The sequence below is a fragment of the Pinus tabuliformis genome, chromosome 9, assembly GCF_031772625.1.
Source record: "Pinus tabuliformis cultivar Carrire ecotype Pingquan chromosome 9, CPIR1, whole genome shotgun sequence".
Taxonomy (NCBI): domain Eukaryota; kingdom Viridiplantae; phylum Streptophyta; class Pinopsida; order Pinales; family Pinaceae; genus Pinus; species Pinus tabuliformis.
The window spans coordinates 597,713,013-597,738,114 of record NC_142307.1 but is presented as its reverse complement, the minus strand read 5'-3'; the positions used below and the strand labels follow the sequence as shown (position 1 = coordinate 597,738,114).

Here is a 25,102-nt window from a genome sequence, read left to right as displayed (position 1 = left end):
TTTCATCCCTCCAACAATCAAAGAGGGATTTATCAAAGAGGGATTTGACTTTATTGGGTTTTGGTCCATAATTGCACATCCTTTCATCCCTCCAATAATCAAAGAAGGATTTGACTTTATAATCGTTATTAACATATACATATTTTTAATTATTAAATCAATTGAATTAAAAACGATATATAAATCTTATAAATTATAAAAAGTATATATATAAATATAATTGAAAATTAATTTATTTATATAAAAAATGTCTTTCACACAATAAAATTTTATTAAAAGCAATTGAATCTCACGAGGAAACACATGTCCCTCTTCTCTACCGCAGAATTTCACAATTTGTAAGCAGTCTGATCTCAGGAGGAATCACCTGTAACTTACGACAGCCCTTGAGATTCAGATATTTGAGCTGTTTGAGGTCTGCGATTTCAGATGGCAATGATTCTAAATTATGACATCCACTGAGATCCAGAATTTTGAGATTTTTGAGATCTCTCATTTCACATGGCAATGATTTTAACCTCTTACATCCAAAGAGATGTAAAAACTGAAGGTTTGAAAGATTGCCAATGCCTGAATGCACATATTCAATTGGAATATATTTCAGATCAAGAAATTCAAGTTGTTTCAATTGCCACAATGATTTTGGCAATGATTGTAGCCCCGAGTTACCTAAAGATAACACCCTCAGAAAGACGAGGTCAAGCAAAAATGCTTCCGGAATCTCCTTTAATTCATGGTTGCGTGTTAGAAATAGGACATCTCAATTCCTTGTTTGGTAGAGACGTAATATTGCTATTAATAAGGGAGAGCCTCCTGCAATTATGGCGTGTCTCGATGTCGGGGAAAAGGGCGTCGATGTCGGGGCAATGTTGACCTGCCATCGATACAAAATTCTCCTCTTTCTCTCCCACATAAATTGCCATGTCCCGCACAACATCGTGAACGCCAATCGTAACGCTCCAATAACTGGATCCACCAACTGCTCTCAATTGGAATAAGGAACGATCTGCAAGTAACTTTACATAGCTGTGCGCAGTATCCATTAAGGAGTCCAAATCTTTGCTCTTTACTATACCTTCTGCGATCCAGATCTGCGATATAATGTTCACCGGAATGTTCCAGTCCTCTGGATTAATCACACAATACAGAAAACAGGTTTTCAAATGAGCATGGGGTAAACTATCGTAGCTCCATCTCAATCGCTCATACAGATCTCGATCAAGTCGAGGATGAGTAATTGGAAAATTTGAATCCACAGTCTGAATCTGCCTTAAAGCAAGGTTCCACTCATTTACAGCCCGGTTGCCAATCATTGTTGACGCTATGACATTTATAGCCAAGGGCAACCCCTTACACTCCTCCGCCACGACTCTAGCAATATGCTCTATCTTGTCAGGCACATGCCCGTCTTTGAAACCTACTTTGCAAAACAATTCCCAGGCTTCCTCTCTTGGCAGTGGCTGTATTTGCATGGACTGGTCTGCATTCATTTCTGGAATCAGATCTCTATTTCGAGTAGAGAATACAACTTTGCTCCCTTTGTTCTCGCCAAATTCCACGCCCAATTCTTTCAGAGTGACTGCGCTCCACAAATCGTCTAAAATTAGGAAAAATTTCTTAGTCCTCAGATGTGCCGACAGCTTCATCTTCCGCGAATCAACATCATTATAAGAATAGGCACTGAGGTCTAAATTGATTGCAGAAGCCATACGACTCTGCAACTCCAGAATGGAAAATTGGGCGACTGCAACCCAAATCACATGATCAAAAACACCACTTACCTTGTAGGTGTTGTAGATCTTTTTTAGCAACGCTGTTTTGCCAACCCCACCCATCCCATACACAGCAAATATCCGATCGCGGGGGGCTTCTGTAAGCCACCTCTCAAGTCGTATTTCAGCAGATCTAATTTCCAACCCTACCAGTCCGGTGTCTGGTTCGTCTTGAAGCAGTAGATTCGCCTGTTGTGGCGCCGCAGACGCAATCTGTTGAGCACTGTGAAACACAGAGAAGTCGGTCTGAAGATTGTGAAAGAGCTCATCAAAACTTGTCTTCCACTTTCGGATTTCTGTAGAAAGTTTAGGCTTGCAAAGGAGGCAACTGATACACCGCTGCCGCCTTCGAGAGCGATCGATCAAGTGTGTTGCTTTTCCAACTGCGTCTTGCATCCTTAGCAGACAATTTTGCAGAGATTGAGGGGGCGTCTTTTGCCGATCTTGAAATTGATCTCTAACATCGAGTAAGAGAGTCTTCATACGATTTAACTGCCCTTCTAAAAGCTGACGGTTCTCATCCAACCGAATAACATCATCTATTTGTCGGATGAGTGCAGAAATAGCGCTACTGACCGTATTGGCAGCCACTTCAGTGATAATAGCAGCCATGGCCAAATTTTTGGCTTCGCAACAGAAGAATCACGGGTCTGAAGGGGCTAGAGACAATCATATATAAACACGAACTTGCAATGAGATACAAGCTGACTTAGTCATTATTGAAAATGCAAGCTGACTTGACTTATTATAAATCATATATAAATATAAATATACAGAGGATTAGTATATTAGTAAAATCAACCATGGGATACACAGTCATCAGACGTCATTGCTTGCTAAATATCCTTCAATCCTCTCCATAAATATGGAATTAGAGTTTATAGATTTTCATCTCATAAATGTAAGAAAGGTATAACCTACTTTATATAAAATTTGAAAATAAATTTTTAGTAATAACAATTTAAAACAAATAAAAAAGTAATATCAAAATTTAATTTTTAAATTTTAATAATTTTGTTACCTGACGTTTTTTTCAAATGTGTAACCCAATTTTTTTATAAATATTAATAATATTTAATTAAATTGAAATATTATATATTTATATGCATAGTTTATTAAGTCACGGGAGTATAATATTTAATTAAATTAAAATATTATATATTTATATATAGTTTATTAAGTTATGTGAATATGGAGATGATTAGTATATTTAATTTGGTTTGAGTAGTTATTATTAAGGATCTCACATTTCTGTTATTCATAATGTAGAAACCAGTTTTTTGGATTAATCACATCAGTAGGATTGGGTCGAGGTTTCGAACCAACTAATGTGGTTCATCCTGGGGACAAGGTGAGAAATCAATTGATCTCAAAGAATAAATAGTAGGGATGCATCAGCCATTGGTGAAATCATTACTGAGGAAAGAAAAAATTATTTAAGAATACGCGATAAAGAGATGTTGTTAAATTATTTAATATTTAGTTAGAAACCATCTATTATGTAATAAGTAAATATTTTATATCGATATTATAAATTATTTATCAATTTATATAATAATATTATGTAAGAATGATTACTTTATATAATATTATTTGTTAGGGTTGACCTATTCAATATACATTTGGTTGAAAACTAGATTAATTATCAATTTATATAATAATATTAAAAAAATAAAATAGATAAATAAATAAAATTTTAATCCAATGTGATTAATCCCAAAGACTTATTTCTACATTTGAGGATTTTTGAAGTTTTCAAAATCATGCTCCCCACATCATTCCTTAGCATGATTAGATTTTTACCCATAAAGTTTCCAACTAGAAACCTTTACACCATCCAATGCCTTAATAAAACACCTTGTCACCAATAGAAACATTAATATTTGGTTTTTTAAATTTTAATTTTAAAAACTTAAAATATAATTTAAAATATAATTAAATTAAAATATTTTAAAGATAACAAAATTTACATTTTAAAACATATTGAGAATCCATGAATACTTTTTTTTTTTAATCATAAAATAATTAATAATTCAAATGTGTTAATGTGGAGTTCATTAATTTAATCATATTTCTACAGAATGATTAATGAAATTTTTACATTTTTATACATACATTTTAAACTAAATTGACATATAACTATTAATAAAAATTTCAATTATTAATAAAATCATAGTAGAAAATAATAATACTCTTCATTAGAGTTGTTTTTAGTGAGGTTTTTTGGATCTAATTTCTCTAAAATTCCACAGGAATTTATTGAAATCACAAGCTTGATAGGTAACCCCTGCACAATCAAAGGGCACTAGGAGTTTTTAAGGGCGCCAAATCCATATATAGAGTAAAAAAAACCAGTTTAAGTAACACAAATCAAGATTTCACCTCAAATTTTTCCACAAGATTCAGGCACCAAAAAGTCCAAAATATATTACTATAGAAAAAGTCCTTCTTCATATATATATATATATATATATATATATATATATATATATATATGAACTTAAAAATTATTATAAATAGATAAATATTAGGATTTAAGATAAAAAAAGTTTTTTTTGAAACTCTAGTTATTATTGGTATTTTACATGGATGTATATCCAAAAACTTTTGGAGGAAGATTGAAGAAATCCAAAAGTAGTTTATACCCTGGAACCTTAAGATTAAAGGAAATACTCCCTACCATGTCCACCTGCAAGCCTTACCCCATTGAAAGGAAAGTTTACCAGGAATCTTATGTATAAGAAGATATTATACAACATGAATGCGAAGAGGTTCCTAAAATTGCTTCTAGCTCTACCCAAAACCCCCACGGTCTACTCAAACTGGGGAGGCATAAGGACGCATAAGGATGCCTAATCATGGTTGGGTCATTGGGAAATAAAGGAAGAGATCATCTTGCAGAACCCATACAACATTAAAAATATTGTTACTTCCAAATTTAAGGAGAAATTATGGGACAATGAAGAGATCGAAGGAAAAAGAAAACTAAGATATTATACGGAGGTGATTAACCCCAATCTAAAAAACCAAAATTGCCTTTCTATATTGATTAGTGTTAAGAATAAAATGAACATTGCCAAGATAATAACAAATTCTCATCAACTTCAGAGTGAAACTGAACATCCTCCAATTCCCAGAATCTGATTGGATGAATGGGTTTAACCTATGGGATTCTAAGAGGGTTGAAGATGAAAAACATTTTTTCTTCAATTTTCCATTTCATACTCACACTCAATCTAATCTTCAAAATATTTGTCACACTACTAATATTCTTGATCTTTTAAATCAATAAAACTATGTTTATTTTGGAATTCTTCTCACACTTCTTTTTTATTATAAAAATAAAATATTAAAGAATACCTTATTAAGGTTGGGTAAACCATATAGGTATTAATGGATGTTCTTCTTCATCATTAGGGTCATGATCATCATATATTACTCAATATTATTTATTTATTTATTTATTTTCTTTCTTTCCTTCTACATATAAGGAAATAAGGAGATTTGTGATTGATGTAACTAGGCAAGAGACACAAAAAGACACACCCTAAGAAAGCAAGGGATTTCAGGAGCATGATGTAGTTCTCTGCTAAGGGAATTTATATTTATAACTACACGTGACCATAAAAAATGCATCATAATTAGCTAATTAGTTTTAATTATTTCCTTAAATATATCCAATAATATCTCCCTAACTATCTCCTATGATCTATCCATTATTTCATCCATGATTTTTTCAACAATATTCATCTCTATATTTGCTAGATTTTCTCCACCTCAAGGCAGGACTCTATCAATCAATTTGTTGTTGATCACTATTAGTTTAGCATTGACGAATGCAAATTATAATATTTAAATTTGAAAAGGGAATATTTATTTTTCAATATTATTGAAGAAATTATTTTCCAAGCATTTAATTGGACCATAAATTGAAGGTCTTATTGTAGCATTTTTACAATAAAATGCCATGTGGATAATTGCCTCATATTTTTTGCCATAATTTTTAAATGCAGTTGCAATATTTATGCCATGATATTTAGATATTTCTGGAATAAATTTTCATTATTATGCTTCATAGGAAAACCATCTAAAATTAAATTCTTCGAAAATAGGTCATACTCATGTAAATGACATACTTACCATCAAGTATTTGTATAAAAGATAGATAGGACCAAGATGTAAATAAATATGCTTACCAAGAGTAACTTCCCACCCTTATTTATGTGCCTTTCAACACTTTAACAAGTAGGAGACTTAGTTGTGGTTACTACCTACCAAAAAATTACGCAAGTTCTTTCCCCTTCACAGACAATTAATTTTTCCACTTCATATATTAATTTTCAAATTTTCTAAAAGCATAATTTCCACTTGAGTAGCAGGGACTACCCTACCTTGGACCACTTTCTCTTACATATACTTTCATTAATATGCATACACTATAAGAATATTCATAATATCATCCATTAAAAATTACAAATAGGTACTATTTTTTTATGTCTCCTCTTTAACGAGCATTCTTCATTAAATTAGTCCTTTATCATTATTTGCCTTTGTTGTCCTTTTTCTTCATCTTTAATAGTTATTTGGTCTTCTTCCTTCTTGATCTTCTCTGCTATCATCTTGTACCTACATAAATATTAGTTGAAGTACATATGAAAGAATCACCATCTACTAGAATAAATGTGTTGTCAGTCGTTATATCCACTAGTTCTCTAGAAAACTTATTCTCATACATGCTTCGTCAACCATTCTTCCATCAAAATTTGCATACATATCCCTCTTACTCTATATCACCACTCTCATTTTCATCGTCCTCAATCTTTTGGGTTCCTGACTCAATTGTAACCTTGATGTCGATGCTCCTACATCATACTCCCTAGGAAAAAAAATATTCATAGACACACATCCATGGGTCCTCTATCTCTTGCAAAAATTTTCCTCATAGTTATCTCTTCTTTTTCATATCCTCAATCATCATTTTATTCCTACACAAGACCCTTTTTCTTTACTTGAAATCTACCTAATTGCCTCCTCACTAAGGTCGATGACTCTATTAGGTGTAGACTACATCAAATCAATGGTTCTACCCACATATAGTTTCTCTCTTAATGATCTGAGATCCTCTTTTAGTTTATGCTTACCACAATAACACATGATGAAAAATCTTTTACATTAGTGGTTTTTTACCTCCAACATTATCGACTTGGGTACACACAAGTTCAAAAGTTTTTAATCTCTAACCAATATCATTATAAAATGACATTATCCAAGAATTGTTTCTTAGGGATGTATTCCTTCAAGGATTTATTGTATATACCTCTCAACCCACACACAAAATACTTTTATTTATAACTCACTTCGTTTTATTCTTCACTGTTAACCATGCTTCTATTTATTTTTTTTTCCCATCATTTGTCACTTCATCCTTTTGCTTTCCCGCATCATTATCCACTTTTCTTTCCTATTTTTTCATATGTGATTTGTAAATTTTTGTGGACATTCCACTCGACAATTCATCACAATAAATCTCACAAATTGTACTTAAAAATCTGAAATCTACACCACAAGGGTTTATTTCTCTTTACATTTTTAGATATGTAAATTACTAATTATTGTGTATGCATGCTAATTATAATTACAAAAAAAATAGAGAACAACGAAATAAAAACTCATAAACTGCGATAAACACAAAATATATCTTGGGAAAACCTTTCGGGAGAAAACCTAGTTGGAAGGTGAGGTCTCTTTGCTCTCTTTATTTCAATAGAAAATGGTTGCAAGTACAAAGAAGGCATGCGACCTGTGGGCTACCACAATGTAAAAATAATATATGTGTGCTCTCTCCCTATCCCTCTTAGTTATTCTATTTGTCTATGCAACAAAATGCACTCGAAAAGAATGAAACCCCTTTTCCTCCTAGTGGCCCATTTATAACATAACCTAATAGCCAAGTAGTAGTTAGGTTTGACTCCTTTAAATCTTAACCAGAGTTACAATATGGAATATTCTAGAGTCTTATTCATCCTTATCACGTGCCTAGCATATTTTCCATGAATAAATGGGGATGATGTGGAATCCCTTCGAATCATGTTGGTGAAAACAAGTAGATCAACTTTCGAGTGGCATAAATTTTCCATATGGACTCCAACTAAGATGATTCTTGCATTGTTTGAAAGGTATTTGTGTGTAGAATAGGAGAAAAGAGTGTAGCACTAAACTGTCAAAGTTTTACCCCCTAAAAAACACTCTTTGATGCCTCAAAATGCTCCGAGAAGATTTTAGGCCCTAATTTCCCAAATTGGGTCTCGCAAATAAAAATGGTACTATCAGATGATTCCTCCACTTTTTCCATGCTAAAATAATTGATGTGGATGAAAAACAATATAATTATCAAATATGAATCACTCCCCATTTTTTGAGACTTTTAGTCCTAAAATGCTTCCAGTGAATGAGGTGAGGAAATTTATCCTCCACGATCTCTCGAGTGTGCCATTTAGCTTTGGCTAGAAGTTCTCCTTTCAACCCAATCTGTTAAAGTTCGTTTTCTCCCTATCTTGTAGTTCTAAGCCTTTTCTGCAAAACTATATCTTCTGTCATCTATAACTTACTTGGGGCCTGCAAGTACTATAGTGGCTAGTGATATATATGGATTATTGTCTCCTTACCCATTAGATAATGCTTCCACTTCTTCACAGATTGCACCATTTCATAAACCTCCTTACCAAAATTAGGGTAGTTAACAACTGCCCCATGAACTAATTTATAATGGTAGCATACAAGCCTTCCCCCCACGTCAAGATCGCTCCCATAACATACTCACCGGGATCTATCTCCACTTGAAAGGGCTTATCCAAGTTTGGTAGTGCAAGAACTAGTGCTTGACTAATCTTCTTCTTTAACTCATCAAATGCCCATTGTTTACCCTTTCCCCACTAGAAACTCTCGCCACTTATTAGTATGGCATGGAGTGATGTTGTTAACACTAAAAATGAGGCTATGAATTTCCTCAAGTATTGTGTCACCCCAACAAAACTCCTAACCATAGAAACATTAGTAAGCATGAACCATTTTATGATGGCCTCCATCTTGGCGGGATCTATTTTTGTCTCTCCTCCACCCATCACATACCCTATATACACCAGATACTACTGTGAAAACTCACACTTCTTGATATTTTCTAGAAATTGGTGCTTATTTAATGTCTCCAACACCTGCGTCAAAGGTGAGATGTGCTCCTCTTAGGTAGAACTATATACCAGTATATAATCCAAATATAAAATAACAAATGAATATATAAAATTGTGCATCATATCATTCATTACCCTCATAAACATAGTTGGTACATTGCATAGGCCAAATGGCTTGACTACCCACTCATACAAACCTTGCCTGGTTTTGAAGGCGTTATTCCAAGTATCTTATTCTCTGACTCAAAATTGTAGATATCTTGACTTTAAGTCCACCTTGGTGAAGTATTTCACTTACTACAACTAATTCAACAAATCATCAATCTTGGGTATGGGGTACCTATTCTTGAGTGTGATTTTATTCAATGCAATGTAATTAATACACATCCACCAAGTCCCATTCTTTTTGGAACTGTGATGATGGTTGACCCACATGGTGGTGTACTTAGTCAAATGACACCCCATTCTAGTAGTTTTTTCAATTGTTTCTTCACCTCACTTGCTTCTATAACAAACTAACTATACAACCCATTGTTTAGCGAGGGAGCCGTTGAAATATTTGGATCTTATGCTCTACTTCCCTCTTGGGTGGTAGCCCTTTAGGCTCCTAGAACACATCCCTGTAAGCCTATAGAAACTCTTGCAGATGTTTTTTATGTTTCTTAATACACCCCTCTAAGGATGCCTTTGCACTTGTTAACTCTTATACAAGATGATTCTCTCTTAAAAGAAATAAAACAAACTTCTTGCCAGAAATGATCATTTTCTTAGCTTGGTTGGCATTTGCTGGTGAAAATTTTAACTTTCCTTTATGCACATTTATGGTGAATGATTTTCCATCATTGATGAGCTAGTATTGTTGGCTGTGCACATGAATATTGCATATTAGATGTACATGTAGGGACTTCCAAACACCACTCCACATACATCAAAGGGAACTACATCTAATTCTACCTCATTAATAAAATAAACACAGATAACTATTATAATTTTGCATTGTTTTGTTACCTTTAACTATGTTTCCTTATTTACTAATCCTAATGCTTGGATGGTCACAAACTTCCAATGCAAATTTATATACTAGCTGTACTGAAATGAGATTTGCATGTGATCTTGAGTCAAAGAGCATAATATTTATCTTCCTTACTTGTATCTTTAGGTGGAAGAGTTTGGTCATTTCTTTCTCTTCCTATTGCTAAAGGCTATTGAGTTTTCTATAATTTCAAAAATGAGTCCTCTAGATACACTAGAACCATAAGTTAATACACTTACATTCTAAAAGCACAGATGGATCATCTCAATGCACTAGAACACCAAATTAATAAGCTTACATGCTAGTAAATAAGCTCTTTAGGTGAAAAATATGATGAATTATCTTCCAAACATTATGGCCAACCCCACCATAATTGTCAAAAAAGGAGTCGGCAACAACAACATTCAATTTCCAATGGTTTAAAGCATGTTTTCAACATAAAAAACCAACATTATTCCCAATACTTTCTTGAGTTTTGCTAAATTTATTTTTTCTACTTTGATTTTGTTTAACTCTAATATGTATACATTCTCTCAAATAACATCTTTAAACCAAACACTATAAATATTTTGTATCTTACTATATAAAATTTATATTAAAGTATTTTTTGCTACAAAATATAGAATTTAAATTTTTTTAAGGATGGTGGATATCCTTTGGCTATATGTGTATATATTATATAATATTTAAAATATAACTTTACTTATTATTAAAATATTTATATATAATAAATAAAATATTTATATTTATATTTTAATATATATTTATATTTTATTTTTAATATATATACAATATGAAGATTTTCCTATTAATCAATTGTGTGTATTTTTAATATATATACAATATGAAGATGAAACGCGTCCTTATTCCACGAAGGAAAACAAGAGATGTAGTTATACCTCCCTTTCTGTGATTATTGGAGGGATGAGCGGTGTAATTAAAAGATGTAGTTATACCTCCCTTTCTGTGATTATTGGAGGGATGAGAAGAAAAGTAATTAGTGACCAAAATGCCCAAAGTCTCTGCGCGCTGAGACAGAACGGAGGCTTGGGAAGGGTGGATCAAAGTTGTAATTATCTACGGAGACTCGAGAGTTTGGGCGGGGCGGACACAAAGTCTGGGCGTGGTGAAGACGAAGCAGAGGCATGGGAGGAGATGTAATCACTGATGGAGATCTGAAAGTTTGGGCGTCGTGGAGGCGGGGCGGACACAAATGTAACGAGATAAATCGTGCGGATGTTGGTTCTTAATGGAGGGTTTTCTATTTTCACTGTTTCTATTAAAGAAAGTCAAGATAAATCGTGCGGATGTTGGTTCTTAATGGAGGGTTTTCTTTATTTTCTTTCTGCGCTAACCAAGAATCTAAGAAAAAATCAATCAAGTCAAAAGATAAATAGTACAAAGGTCGTCCATGACAGTTTGAGAGCTTTTGTCTTTAAAAAAAAAAAAAAATTCCTTTTATTTATTTTATTATATTATATTCAATTTTAATAAGAATATTAGCTTATTTTAATTTTTTTTTTTATTCTTGAATTTTTATTATAATTTTTTTCTCTAATTTGTATTAATAAAATTATTAAATTTATTCTAATAAATATTTTAATATTTTCTATATTTAATTCTTATAATATTATAAATTATATATATATATATATATATATATATATATATATATATATATAAAATTGAAATAAATAAAAACTAATTCTAGTGAAATATTATTTTAATTATTTTAATAATTAATTAACTAACAGCTAATTTTTTATTTTTAATCTTTCTAACATTATTAATTTTATTTAATTCTTATAATATTATAAATTAATTAATTTAATTAATATAGATATATATAATTAAAATAAATAAAAACTAATTCTTAATGACTAGTTTATAAGCTAGCTTTAAATTCCAGCCAAAACCACCTAAGGCTCAGAACCACCTAAGGCTCAGGGGTGGTATAAAGACAAAAATGCTTGGTTAAACCTTTGGGAGATCAACGAGAATGATGGTTTGCAAAACATTAATAACATTAAAAATATTGTTACTTCTAAGTTCAGAGAAAAAATGTGGTGTGAGAAAGATTTAGCAGCTAAAAGAAAATTAAGTTATTATAAGAAGGTCATAAAACCCACCCTATAAGATCAAAAGTATCTCTCTGTTTTAACTAGCTCAAAGAAAGAAAATTAATATAGCGAAGATTAGAACGAACTTTCATGAGCTCCATAGTGAAACAGGTCGTTGAGCAGTTCCTAAAACACCATGGATGTAAAGGATCTGAACGAACTTTCATGAGCTTCATAGTGAAACAGTTTGTTGAGCAGTTCCTAAAACACCATGGATGGAAAGGATCTGTCATCTCTGTGAGAATAGGAACATCGAGGATGAAAACCACTTCCTCTTAGAGCGCCCCGCTACAACCACATTAGATCTCAGTTTCATAATCTTTGTGGCAATACTGACCTTCCTAGCCTTTTAGGATGTCAAAATTATAGTGAGCTCGGGAGGCTTCTCTCCAAGCTTTTTGAGCATAGGAATAAAATCTTAAATCAAACTAAATAATTTGTTTCTTTAGGTCCGGTAGACCAAAGTTTGATCTCAGTGGACGTTAATCATCATCATCAACTAAATATTATTTTAGTTATTTAATAATTAATTTTACTAATAGCTAATTCATAATAGCTAATTCATAATGGCTATTTAATTTAATAACTAATTCTTAACAACTAGTTTATAACTATATATTATTTTATTTGATTTAATAATTAATTTACTAATAGTTAATTCATAATACCTAGTTTTGGACCCTCATGTATCCTTGCTATTTAATCTTTAAGATTCACTACTTTTTTCACCTTTGTCTAGAGAATAAACCATATTAATTGGTTCAAAAAACCAAATCCTAATAATATGATTAATCTCAAAAACATTTTTATTTAAAATATAAATTACAAAACTCTAAAAAATAAATAAATTAATAAATTAATTAATTATTATCTGTAACCTAATGAAAATTAAAAGAAACAAAAATGTAATTATTCTTTGCCCAATAAAAATTTGAAAAAAGTAAGGGTGTACGTATTTAAGATCTTTGATATCTGTAATATGTTGGAGGTGATTCCCCTGAAATCATTGTCAAATTCTACCATAAAGAAGAGGAGTCTTCGTGTACAACGAAGCAATGAATTTTTAATATAAACCTGTGATCATACTTTTATTAATACACTTTTATTAGGCAAAATAAATATTCAAATTAACAAAGGTTTTTATGCGAATTAAATATAATTAAATATAAAGTTTTTTAGGAATTTCTAATTAAATATATATCATATTTTTATTATTTTTATTAAATATTATTTATTTATTACACAATATTATTTAAATATTTATATATATTTTTATGGATATCATTTTTATATTAAAATAACAAAAAAAATATTTAAATAATATTAATATTATTTAAAAAATTATAATAGACATTATTAATGGTGAATAATTTATTATATATTAAAATAATAATTTTAAAATATTTGTAGCTTAAGAGGGTGGTGAAGTTGGCAAACACCATATTATGAAGTATTATGTAAAGCATGAAATTCATAATATTTAAGGTTCAAATCCCCATAATCAACCCCATTAGTGATGACATGGTGTTTTGTTAAGGCACTTCATGGTGAAAATGTGAGTGGTTCAAAACCTCGTTGGTAAATATCTAGGGTGTTATGTTAAGGAACTTCATGGGAAAAATGTCACGAGTTCAAAACCTCATGGACGAAGATCCAATGATACTGAGGGCTAGTGTGGCATGGTCCAAGTGTGATCCCCGGGTGATTTTGATGGCTTAGATGCTCTTAGGTCGTGGCTACTCAAGCAACAAGTTAGGTCACCAGTTCGAAACTACGTGGGAAAAAATTCAGCCATGCTAATGGTCGGTGTGGCCTAGGCTAGTTGTAATCCCAGGGTGATTTTGACAGCGTAAATGCCCTTAGTGTGGGAAAATGTAACTAATTTGTTTCTTCATAATTGTCATTTGACTCATGTATTTATCAAATGGAGAAAGAAAATGATGTAAGAACAAAAGAAAATTTTAATTTTGCAAAAGCATGGGTTTCATTGTCAAAATATTTGTCATTAGGTCTCTTAGGGTTTACATGAGTCAAAGTGTCCTTTTCATAATGTAAAACACCCTTCCGAGCATTTGTATCAAGAAAAGAAAAAGTATTTTGTATTTGGAAGTGTCTAGAATGATCCCAAGGCCAAGTCGGCCAACCAAGAAGAAGTCAACCTAGAGAGGGCTAATGGAGCCTCTTTGAAGGGCTATCAAAAGAAGAGATTTGACCTCATTTAAATAGAATAAGCAAGCATCTATTAGGCTTGATCTGCAATTGGAGTGTTATGCACATGACCTGCAAGAATAACATAGTGCCAAAAATATGAAACAATAATGCCAAAAACACAGAAATATAACATGAATTGAAACAAGTTGCAAAGATATTTTACTGCTTAGAAGCAGGATACAATGTTCACTTTCCTTTTCAAGGGGGCAACCTCCAACAGAGCAGAGCTCAATTACAATAAAATTTGATGATTCTTCCCATGCTATCTAAGCCTATTTATAGCTTGATGACATCCAAAACCCTAACTACTAGTGATCCCTTGCATAATACAAGTTAGCCACTTTATATATTAACTATGGCCCATTTATAACTAATAGTGGTCCCTTCTCTATAATACGAGTCAACCACTTACAATTATTATTAATGTGGATAACCGCTTACAGGCTTTATTAACTCAACTAACTAACTATGACTCTCACGAGGCCCCTTGGGCTTATTACATAATGAAATGGGTTAGGGTTGGACCCTAACATGCCCTATCCCATCAAAGGAAGCTTTTTCCTCAAGGCTGAAGCTGCGGAAACTACTGAAGAATAATGGTTGGTTCCCATGTTGCATCTTATAAAGAGGTGTCTTTCCACTTGATGAAGACTTCCTTAATCGTGTGGTCACGGAGATGTCTTTTTCGAGTGTTGAGCACCTATTCAGGTCAGAGCCAAATTCAACCTTCCTCAAACAATTATGGCAGACTTGTTTGAAGTCTGCAATTGTTCCCCACAACTTTCTTGAGGCAGAACACATGGAAGATTGGGTGGATTTTTGAAGTAGTCATTAGGGCCAGTTTGTAATTGACTCCTCCTATACGCTGAAGTACTTGATAAGGCCCATAGAATTTTGGGGCTAGTTTTTGGAAAACCTTTTCTTTAAGAGAGGTTTGATTCTAAGGTTAGAGTCACAGGAACACCTGGTTACCTACTTGAAATGACCTCTCTGAATAGTGTCAGTTGGCTTATTGCTTCATTCAATTTTGAGCTTGATGTAGATTATCTTTGAGATGAGCGATCATGGTTGCATGGTTCTACAGGAGCTTATCAGCTGCTTATATTTTGGAAGATCTAGGGATATAAGATGCTGGTGAAGGTGGGAGTTTTCCATACACTGCCTCATATGGAATTATCTTGGTGGCTTCATGATAGTTAGTATTATACAACCATTCAGTTTAAGGCATCCACTGTACCTATTGATTTTTCTTGTCTGATGTGAGGCATCAGAGATAGGTCTCCAAACATTTTTTGATTGCTTATGTTTGATCACCAATTTAGGGATGATCAGTTGTACTCTATTGGAGTTGTGTGCCCCGTAGCTTGAAAAGTTCTTGCCAAAAATTGCTGGTGAAAATTGGGTCTCATTCAAACATAATGGAATTCGGCATGCCATGCAGTTTGAATATTTGGTCCATGAAAACCTAAGCCGCCAATGTTGGGGTAAATGGATGCGGTAGAGCACCAACATGAGCATATTTGGAAAGTATGTCAACAACCACCATGAAGACTTATTTGTTGCTTGACTTTGGGAGACCTGTAATGAAATCCATGGAAACATCCGTTTAGAAAAAAGCATGGAGTGGCATGAGTTGTAAGGTTCCTAGTAGCTTGATCATTTCCCCTTTGTTGCCTTGGCATACTTCACATTCAACTACAAAAGTAAGAATGCCATGCTTCATGCTGGCCCAAAAGAAAGAATGTTGTGCTCATGCATAAGTATTCAAAAAGCTTGAATGTAATGCAATTGGAGAGGAGTGACACTTTGCCATGATGTGGGTTTTGAGGGTGGAGGTCGGGGATAACACTATCTGATCCTCACAGTAAAGAACTTCATCCTTCCAAGAGTAATCCTTTGAGGACTTAGGATCTTCTCATAATATGTTAATGAGATGGGATAAAGAGGAGATGGAAGAACCTTTCATGACAAGTTGCTTATATCCAATCTAGTATGGGTAGATAGAGCGATAACATGGTGCCCTCTTCCTTAAATTAGCATGATAAGGCATTGACCACTACATTGTCACACCCCTTCCTGCCAATTATGATAGGTCCCTATAATACTAGTGATTACCCCATTACTATTTTATTTGTATCCCTTATTAATATTGTTGTGCCGCTATTGTCCCCATATTTTTATTACTGTGCCGCATAGAATCCCTCTATTGTAATTTTTGTGGCTTTATATTATTATTATTAGGTCGGCTAGGTTATATTGTGACTCCCTAGACTCCTATATATAGAAAGGAGGTTTTGTCATTTGAATCATCGAAGAATTGTTCATTTATGTAATGTAAAGGAGGTTGCCACCTCGAAGAGGCTGAATTCTAAGGTGTTGATCTATCTTTTCTATCATTTTCTTGAGCTGGTTTCATAACATTTGGTATGAGAGCTTTGGATTCTAGGGTTTCACTGCTCCAAATAGGTCATTTTCACTATAATTTTTTTTTGCGACATTTCAGAAGCTAAAAAAAAACCCATTTGAGAAGAAATCACACTGAACCTCGGGTTTGAATTTCAGAATTTTCCGCGCTATATTTGTAGAGATATTTTTCTGAGGAAGTTGGTCTTTTTGCAGATTCCTGAATTGCATTCCAAACAGGTGACCTGGGGAAAATCGTCATAACTTTCTCTCTGAGCATTAGATTGAAATTTTGTAAGAAGGTATAGAAAGAGGATGGACTATAGTTTCTTGTATATATTTTTCAGAGCCAAAGGTCGAAACAGTGACTCGTGGCATGTCGTACAAGTTCGCTCTACTGAACTAGTCTATAATCAGGTCACTGTGGGAGATTTCACATAACTCTTTATTGGAGAATCCAATTTGGATCAGACTTGTGGCATTGGAAAGAGGACACAGAGGGCCACTAAAAAGTGAAAAAAGGTGTGTAGTTTTTTTTTAAATGTTTGCATAAGTTTGGTTTGAAAAATTAGTTTGAAGGAATTCAAAGGGCATAGTAAAGAATTATTATCTATAATTGATGCCCTGAGGAAAGAAAATAAAAACACCTAGTAAACAACCTGAAAGCTCTAGCATGACTCATGAAGAAGAGGAGGAAATACAACATGATATATCAAAATTACGAGACCAAGTGCAACAACTGTCACTTGCACAAAAAGGAACAGAATCTAAGATGGATGGTTTAAAGAAAGATGTAGAAGCTAAGGTGGATGTTTTAAAGAAAGGCGTAGAAGCTAAGATGGATTGTTTAAATAAAGGTGTAGAAGCTAAGATGAATGATGTGGAAGCTAAGATGGACGATTTGAAGATAGATTTGAAGACAGACATGGAATAATTGAAGATAAATATGAATAAGTTGCTACAAGAAATGGCCACTAATGGTGAAAGGGTAGTAAAGGAAACTCATGATGAGAACAAAAGAAATGTTAATCATGATTCCATAGACTCTAATGTTGCATCAAAGACCCACCATATTCCAAAACTCGATATGAGGAAGTTTGATGGCAAGGATCTCGCAACATGGATTTTACAAATGGAGCAATTTTTCGATCTCAATAATGTGCAAAACACACAAAAGGTATGTATTGCAACTTTATATTTGGAACCAAATCAGTGTGTATGGTATCAATGGTTTTGCTCTCGTAAACAAGTTATCACTTGGGCCATTTTTACGGAAGAATTGATAGCACATTATGAGGATACAAAAAGCAACACCTTTTTTAGCCAATTGATAAGTCTCAAAAAAAAGGGTTCAATAATGGAGCACATTGAGGAGTTCCAAAAATTGAACATAAGGGTAAAAAATATTCCAGACGAGCACAGGATTGATGTGTTCATACGGACTTTAAAGGATAATATCCAACATGATGTTCGCCTTTGGGAACCTGATTCATTAGAGAAGGCATTCAGGTTGACAAGAAAAATGGAAAGAAAAATTATGACAACCAGGAAGCATACCAGTCACAACTATAAAGATGGAAGTGTTGTTACCCCTAGCCTTCCACAACCTATAAGGTTGACACCACAACAATTGGAAGAAAAAAGAGCAAAAGGGCTTTGTTATAGTTGTGATAGCAAATACACTAAGGGTCATAAGTGTGCTGAGAAGAACTTATTCTACATAGATTGTGAAGAGGAAGAAGAAAAGGAGCAAGAAAGGTTAAAGGAAGAGGATATAATCTAGGAACAAAGCCTAGATAAAGAAGAAATGAATCCGACCATATCTTGTAATGCATTGGCTAGAATTACCACTCCTCAAACCATCAAGATAGAAGGACAAATCAAGAAGAGAAAGGTAATAGTGTTGATTGATTCAGGAAGTACCCACAATTTTATTCATTGTAAGGTAGCAAAAAAAATGAATTGCTTCCTATATCTAGCACCATAGTGTCAAGTGATGGTTGCAAATGGAGGAATGATAAATTGCTCTGGAAAGTGCCATAATATCAAGCTATCCATGGGAGGATATGTGTTGACTAGCCCAATGCTTTCCATTCCAATGGGAGGTGCTGATGTTGTACTAGGTGTTCAATGGCTACAATCCTTGGGTACAATAGCTTTTAATTTTCAAGAACTTTTCATGAAATTTTCTGCGGAAGGAAAGGAAGTTGAATTAAGGGGTATTTCAGGGAAATCGGGAAAGATAATCAGCTCTAACGGTATGACAAAGCTTCTAAAAAAGGAACAAAGAGGTGTAATTGCACAATTATGTTTGCTAGATGTTTCCACATCAGAATCATCTATTTCTCCAGATCTCCAAAAGGTCTTGGACAATCATTCCAAGGTATTTGAGACTCCCAAAGGTCTCCCACCTATTCGTGATCATGATCATGCTATTCACCTGATTCCAGGAAGTGTTCCTCTAAACATCAGGCTGTACAGATATCCCTATGCCCAAAAGAGTGAAATTGAACGTATGGTTGCAGAAATGCTAGAGGCTGGTATAATTCAACCTAGTCAAAGTTCTTTCTCTACTCCAGTAGTATTGTTGCACAAGAAGGATGGATCATGGCGCATGTGTCTGTATTATAGGGAGCTCAACAAGCTCACTATTAAAGATAAGTTTCCCATTCCTATCATTGATGAATTACTGGATGAATTGCATGGATCAATTTACTTCACCAATTTGGATCTTTGTTCAAGATAGCATCAAATCAGAATGAAGACTGAAGACATTCCAAAAACAACATTTAGAACTCATGAGGGTCATTATGAATTTTTGGTCATGCCTTTTGGCCTTACCAATTCACCTTCTACATTTCAAGGTTTGATGAATTCCATTTTCAAACCCTTCCTTAGAAAATTTGTGTTAGTATTTTTTGATGATATACTAATCTACCACAAGTCTTGGAAGGATCATGTTGAACATGTTGACCGGGTGCTACAACTATTAGAGGAGAAACAATTATATGCAAAAAGATCCAAATGTTTCTTTGGAGTACAAGAGGTGGAATATCTGGGTCATATTGTATCTCATGAAGGAGTTAAGGTAGACCCTAGCAAAATTAAAGACATTAAGGAATGGAAAATCCCCACATCCATAAAGCATTTGCGAGGATTTCTCGGGTTGACAGGGTATTATCACAAGTTTGTTAAGAATTATGGGAGAATAGCCGCACCTCTAACAACATTATTGAAGAAAGATGCATTTTCATGGACTCTAGAAGAAACAAAGGCCTTCGAACTTCTTAAAGAGGTAATGTGCCAAGCATCGGTCTTAGCTACACCAGACTTCACAAAAACCTTTATTGTGGAATGTGATGCTTCGGGAAATGGAATTGGTGCTATTTTAATGAAAGATGAAAGACCCATTGCTTTTGAAAGTCGTCCAATCAAGGGAAAGTTTTTACACAAAGCTATTTATGAGAAGGAAACGTTGGCAATACTACATGCACTTAAGAAATGGCGAACCTACCTAATGGGAAGACACTTCAAGGTAAAAACGGATCATGATAGCCTTAAAAACCTTTTAGAACAAAGATTATCCTCTGAAGAGCAAAAAAAGTGGGTCACCAAGATGTTGGGTTATGACTTTGAAATCATCTACAAAAAAGGGAAGCAAAATGTGGTGGCAGATGCACTCTCAAGAAAGGATGATGATGTGGAAGCGTTGTTGTGCACCATTTCTATTATCCATCCAGATTGGATAAACGAAGCAAGGGAGGAGTGGAAGAATGATGAAGAAGTGTGGGCACTTATTCAAAAGTTACAATAAGATTCCAGTACATCTGATACTTTTAGCTGGAAAATTGATTCGTTATGGTACAAAGATCGCTTATACCTCTGTAAGAATTCGCAACTCAAACAAAATATTCTTATGGAATTGCACACTTCCCCCTTAGGAGGGCACTCAGGATTTTTAAAAACTTACCACAGGGTTAAGAAGGATTTTTTTTGGGATGGCCTTAAATCGATATTCAAAAGTTTGTGGCGGAATGTTTGGCTTGCCAACAAAATAAAGTTGAAACAATTAAGACCCCGGGTCTATTACAACCTTTATCCATTCCAAGCCAACACTGGGAGGAGGTTTCAATGGATTTTATCACACGTTTACCCAAGTCTGAGGGAAAGAGTGTCATCATGGTGGTAGTTGACAAACTTACCAAGTATGCGCACTTTTGTGCATTATCACATCAATTCAAAGCCAGTACAGCTTCTACTGCATTTATGGAAACAATTCAAAAGCTACATGGAAACCCAAAGATTATTGTAAGTGACAGAGATCCCATTTTCACTGGGAATTTTTGGACATAATTATTTTCTTGTCTTGGTACTCAGTTAGTTCATATCTCATCTTATCATCCTCAATCTGATGGGAAAACTGAGATAGTAAACAAATGTTTGGAAGGATATCTTTGTTGCTTTGTATCTAATAAACAGATACAATGGGTCAAATGGTTGCTTCCGGCTGAATGGTGGTATAACACTTCCTTCCATACAGCAACAAAAATGACCCCATTTATGGCACTTTATGGATATCAGTCACCATCCATCACATCATATTTAAGAGAAAATTCTAAGGTTCAAGCAGTGGAACATCACATCGAACATCAACAACAAGTCCTCCAACTCTTAAAGGATAACCTCGTGTTGGCACAAAATAGAATGAAACAATAGGCATATCAACATTGTAGCGAAAGAAGTTTTGATGTAGGTGATTGGGTATTCCTACGGCTACAACCATATAAACAAATGTCCCTCAAGAAAGCTAAGAAGGATAATAAATTATCACCAAAGTATTATGGTACGTACAAGGTGTTGCAAAAGATTGGTACTATGGCATACAAATTGGAGCTTCCTACAACGTCTCGAGTGCACCCATTTTTCCATGTTTCATGTTTAAAGAAGGTTATAGGCGATAAGCTCCCAGTTCAAACAATATTGCCGGAACTTGATGAGGAAGGAAAAATTATATTGGAACTAGAAGCAGTCACAGAAACAAGAACTTGACAGCTATGAAATCGATCAATTTCCGAGTATCTCATCAAGTGGAAGAACTTATCCATTGAAGATTCCACATGGGAGGATGAGAATTTTATACAGAAGCATCCAGAACTACTCAAACATTGAGGACAACACTTTTTTGAAGGAGAGGGGCATGATAGGTCCCTATAATACTAGTGATTACCCCATTACTATTGTATTTGTATCCCTTATTAATATTTTTGTGCCCCTATTGTCCCCATATTTTTATTACTGTGCCCCATAGAATCCCTCTATTGTTATTTTTGTGGCTTTATATTATTATTATTAGGTCGGCTGGGTTATATTGTGACTCCCTAGACTCCTATATATAGAAAGGAGGTTTTGTCTTTTGAATCATCGAAGAATAGTTCATTTATGTAATGCAAAGGAGGTTGTCCCCTCGAAGAGGCTAAATTCTAAGGCGTTGATCTATATTTTCTATCTTTTTCTTGAGCTGGTTTCATAAAAAATTATCTCATAATCACATCCCAACAATTTTGTGAACCATTTATTTTGTTGTGGCGATGATAGACACTGCTCTAGGAAATATTTTAGGCTATGATGGTCATTGCGAATTTAGAAACGACACCCCAATAAGTATGGTATCCATGTGTCTATTGCATGCAAGATGACCATCATTTGTTTATCATATGTAGATTGACCCAGATGTTCTTCACTAAGTTGTTGACTAGTGAAAGCCAATGGTCTACATTCTTGCATTAATACTGCACTAATGCCCATACCTAAAGCATCATATTCAATCGCAAAAGCTTTTGTGAAGCTTGGAAGGACCAATATTGTAGTGGAGCACATGGCTTGTTTGAGAGCAAAGAAGGCCTACTGAGTTGTGTTAGTTTAGAGAAATGATTTTTTCTTGAGAATATTATTGAGGGGTCAGGCAAAGTGTCTATAATGGCTAACAAATTTGTGATAGTAGCATGTGAGACCCGATTAGAGGACATTTCCACTCAAATATAGCCACCTAAGAAAAAATTATGAAATTAATAAAATAATTCCATGTAGACAATTTTTTAATATATCATTTTTATTATTTTACTTTTGTCAAAATTACCCAAGTAAATGTCACGTTTATTTAAATAGCTTTTATCAAAATAACTGTAATATATTTTATATTTAAATTAATGTATTAGCACAAGATTTAATAAAATTTATATTGAAAAAAATAAATTTAAAATCTAAATTAAATTTAAATTTAACTTTAAATTACCCAAATAAATGCACTTATATATATATATATATATATATATATATATATATATATATATATATGAAGGGTAAAATACGGGTTTTGTTTTCCAATGACGCGTAACTAATTTAAATTTTAAATTTACACACACACACATATATATATATTAAAAAAGTAAATTTAAAATTTAAATTAGTTACGCGTCATTAAAAACACACTCAACCCATATTTTACCATTCATTAAAAATATTCTCAATATTATAAATTTGATAGAATAAGATATTAATCTTACTTTTAATATTTAATGTAGTTTTCGGTCACTTAGGCACCATTCACACGTAAATTAGGTAACTTATATTATTAAAAAAAATTCAGTTCCTAGTCACACATGTATCTCTTTTGAATTTTAAAGGATTTTGATTGGCTTACATAGTATGACATGGAAATTCAATGTTAATTATTTAAAATCAAATTTCCTCTAATTGGCAAGAATCTCCTCAAACTCTTCAAGGTTTTTGGTTGGGGCCAATCTTGCATTTCCTGAATATTTTTCGAATTAGCCCTCACTCCTTCATAGTTCACAATGTGCCCCAAATGCTCTACTTCTTCCATGCCAAAGGAACACTTGTATAATTTGACAAATAATTTGTGATCTTGGAGCAGTTGCAATACCTGGTCAACATGTCGAAGGTCTGTGTCCCATGTTATGTGGTAGATGAGAATGTCTTCAAAAAATAACAAGACAAATTTTCTAATATATGGTTTCAGAAAGTGGTTCATGAGGCTCTGAAAAGTGGATGGGGCATTATAGAGATCAAATGGCATGACCATAAATTCATAATGTCCTTCACGAGTTCAAAAGGTTGTCTTGGGAATGTCACTTCCTTCATCTGTATTTGGTGATAGCCTAAGCATAGGTTCAACTTGGTAAAAAATTTGGCACCGTGCAATTCATCAAGCAGATCATCAACTACTCAAATATGAATTTTTTCCTTGATAGTGAGCTTGTTGAGGGCCCTAAAGTTTGGACACGTGCGTCATTCATCATCTTTCTTTAAAATCATGACCACTTGAGATGGATAATGGCTGATGTTGGAACGAATAACACTAGCTTCGAGGACTTCATTGATGATTTTTTCAATTTTATTCTTTAGTACAAAAAGATCTCAATAAGGGCGGATATTTGGCGGTTGGGTACTCAGGAGAAAAGGGATGTTATGATCATGTTCACCTCTAGCGGGTGGGAGTTCCTTAGGTTTGTAAAAGACCCGCTGGTGGTGATCTAATACTTGTTGCATATCAGATGAATTTTAGGAGGAGTAGATTCAATGACATGGATGGCATTAAATTGTGTTACTATCCCATGAAAACTGCTTTTTAAAATCTTCTCCATTCGATGCGAGCTCATGATAGTAGGAACACCTGCCTAGAGTCCTTGTAGTGTATAAGTGTGGTCGTTCAGCTTAAATCTCACATATAACTCATGGAATTCCATTATGATAGGGACCAGTGTGCGAAGCCATATAGTACCAAGGACAATGTCACAACCACCCATTTCAATGGTAAACATCTGGGTTTTGAGGTGATAATCCCCCATCTAAAGCTTAATATTTTCATAGAATTCTTCACATTTCATGGTCCCCCAATCAACGATAAATCCTTGGAAATTAGATACCGTCCTAACAAAATAATGAACGACTTCTACTACTCTCTTATAGACAAAGTTATGTGTGCTACCACTATCAATCAACACCACTACTAGCTGATGTTTAATAAAACCTCGAATTTTGAGAGTTTGGGGAGAAGAAATGTTAGTCAGGGCATGGAGTGAGATAACTGGCTCATCTGGCATATTTGTAGTATCAGTGTCCAAGGTTGTTTGGGTTGCACCATCTTCCTCGTCAAGAACTTCAGTGGATGTAACTTCATCGGAAAATTTGTTTTCAGTAGTGTCAATTTAAAAGAATTTGGTTCCTTCCATTTATGTCCCAGGGAATATTTGTCATCACAGTAGTAGTAGAGTCCTTATTTCCTTCTTTGAGCCATTTATTTTGGCAACAACTTTTTTACCTAAACTGTTTGGGTGGGGCTCGTAGTCGGGGTGG

General features: G+C 33.8%; 1 protein-coding gene across 1 annotated transcript; it reads right to left on the bottom strand.

The window, feature by feature from the left end:
- Positions 1-731: 731 nt before the first annotated feature.
- Positions 732-2,384, bottom strand: LOC149149981 (putative disease resistance protein At5g63020). Its single transcript, XM_089442648.1, has one exon. It carries the CDS (start codon positions 2,382-2,384, stop codon positions 732-734), a length of 1,653 nt encoding a protein of 550 aa, XP_089298774.1.
- Between the last annotated feature and the right edge of the window lie 22,718 nt (positions 2,385-25,102).

Excerpts from the sequence above, each read along its gene's own strand:
- LOC149149981 (XM_089442648.1), bottom strand. The coding sequence starts at position 2,384 with ATGGCTGCTATTATCACTGAAGTGGCTGCCAATACGGTCAGTAGCGCT.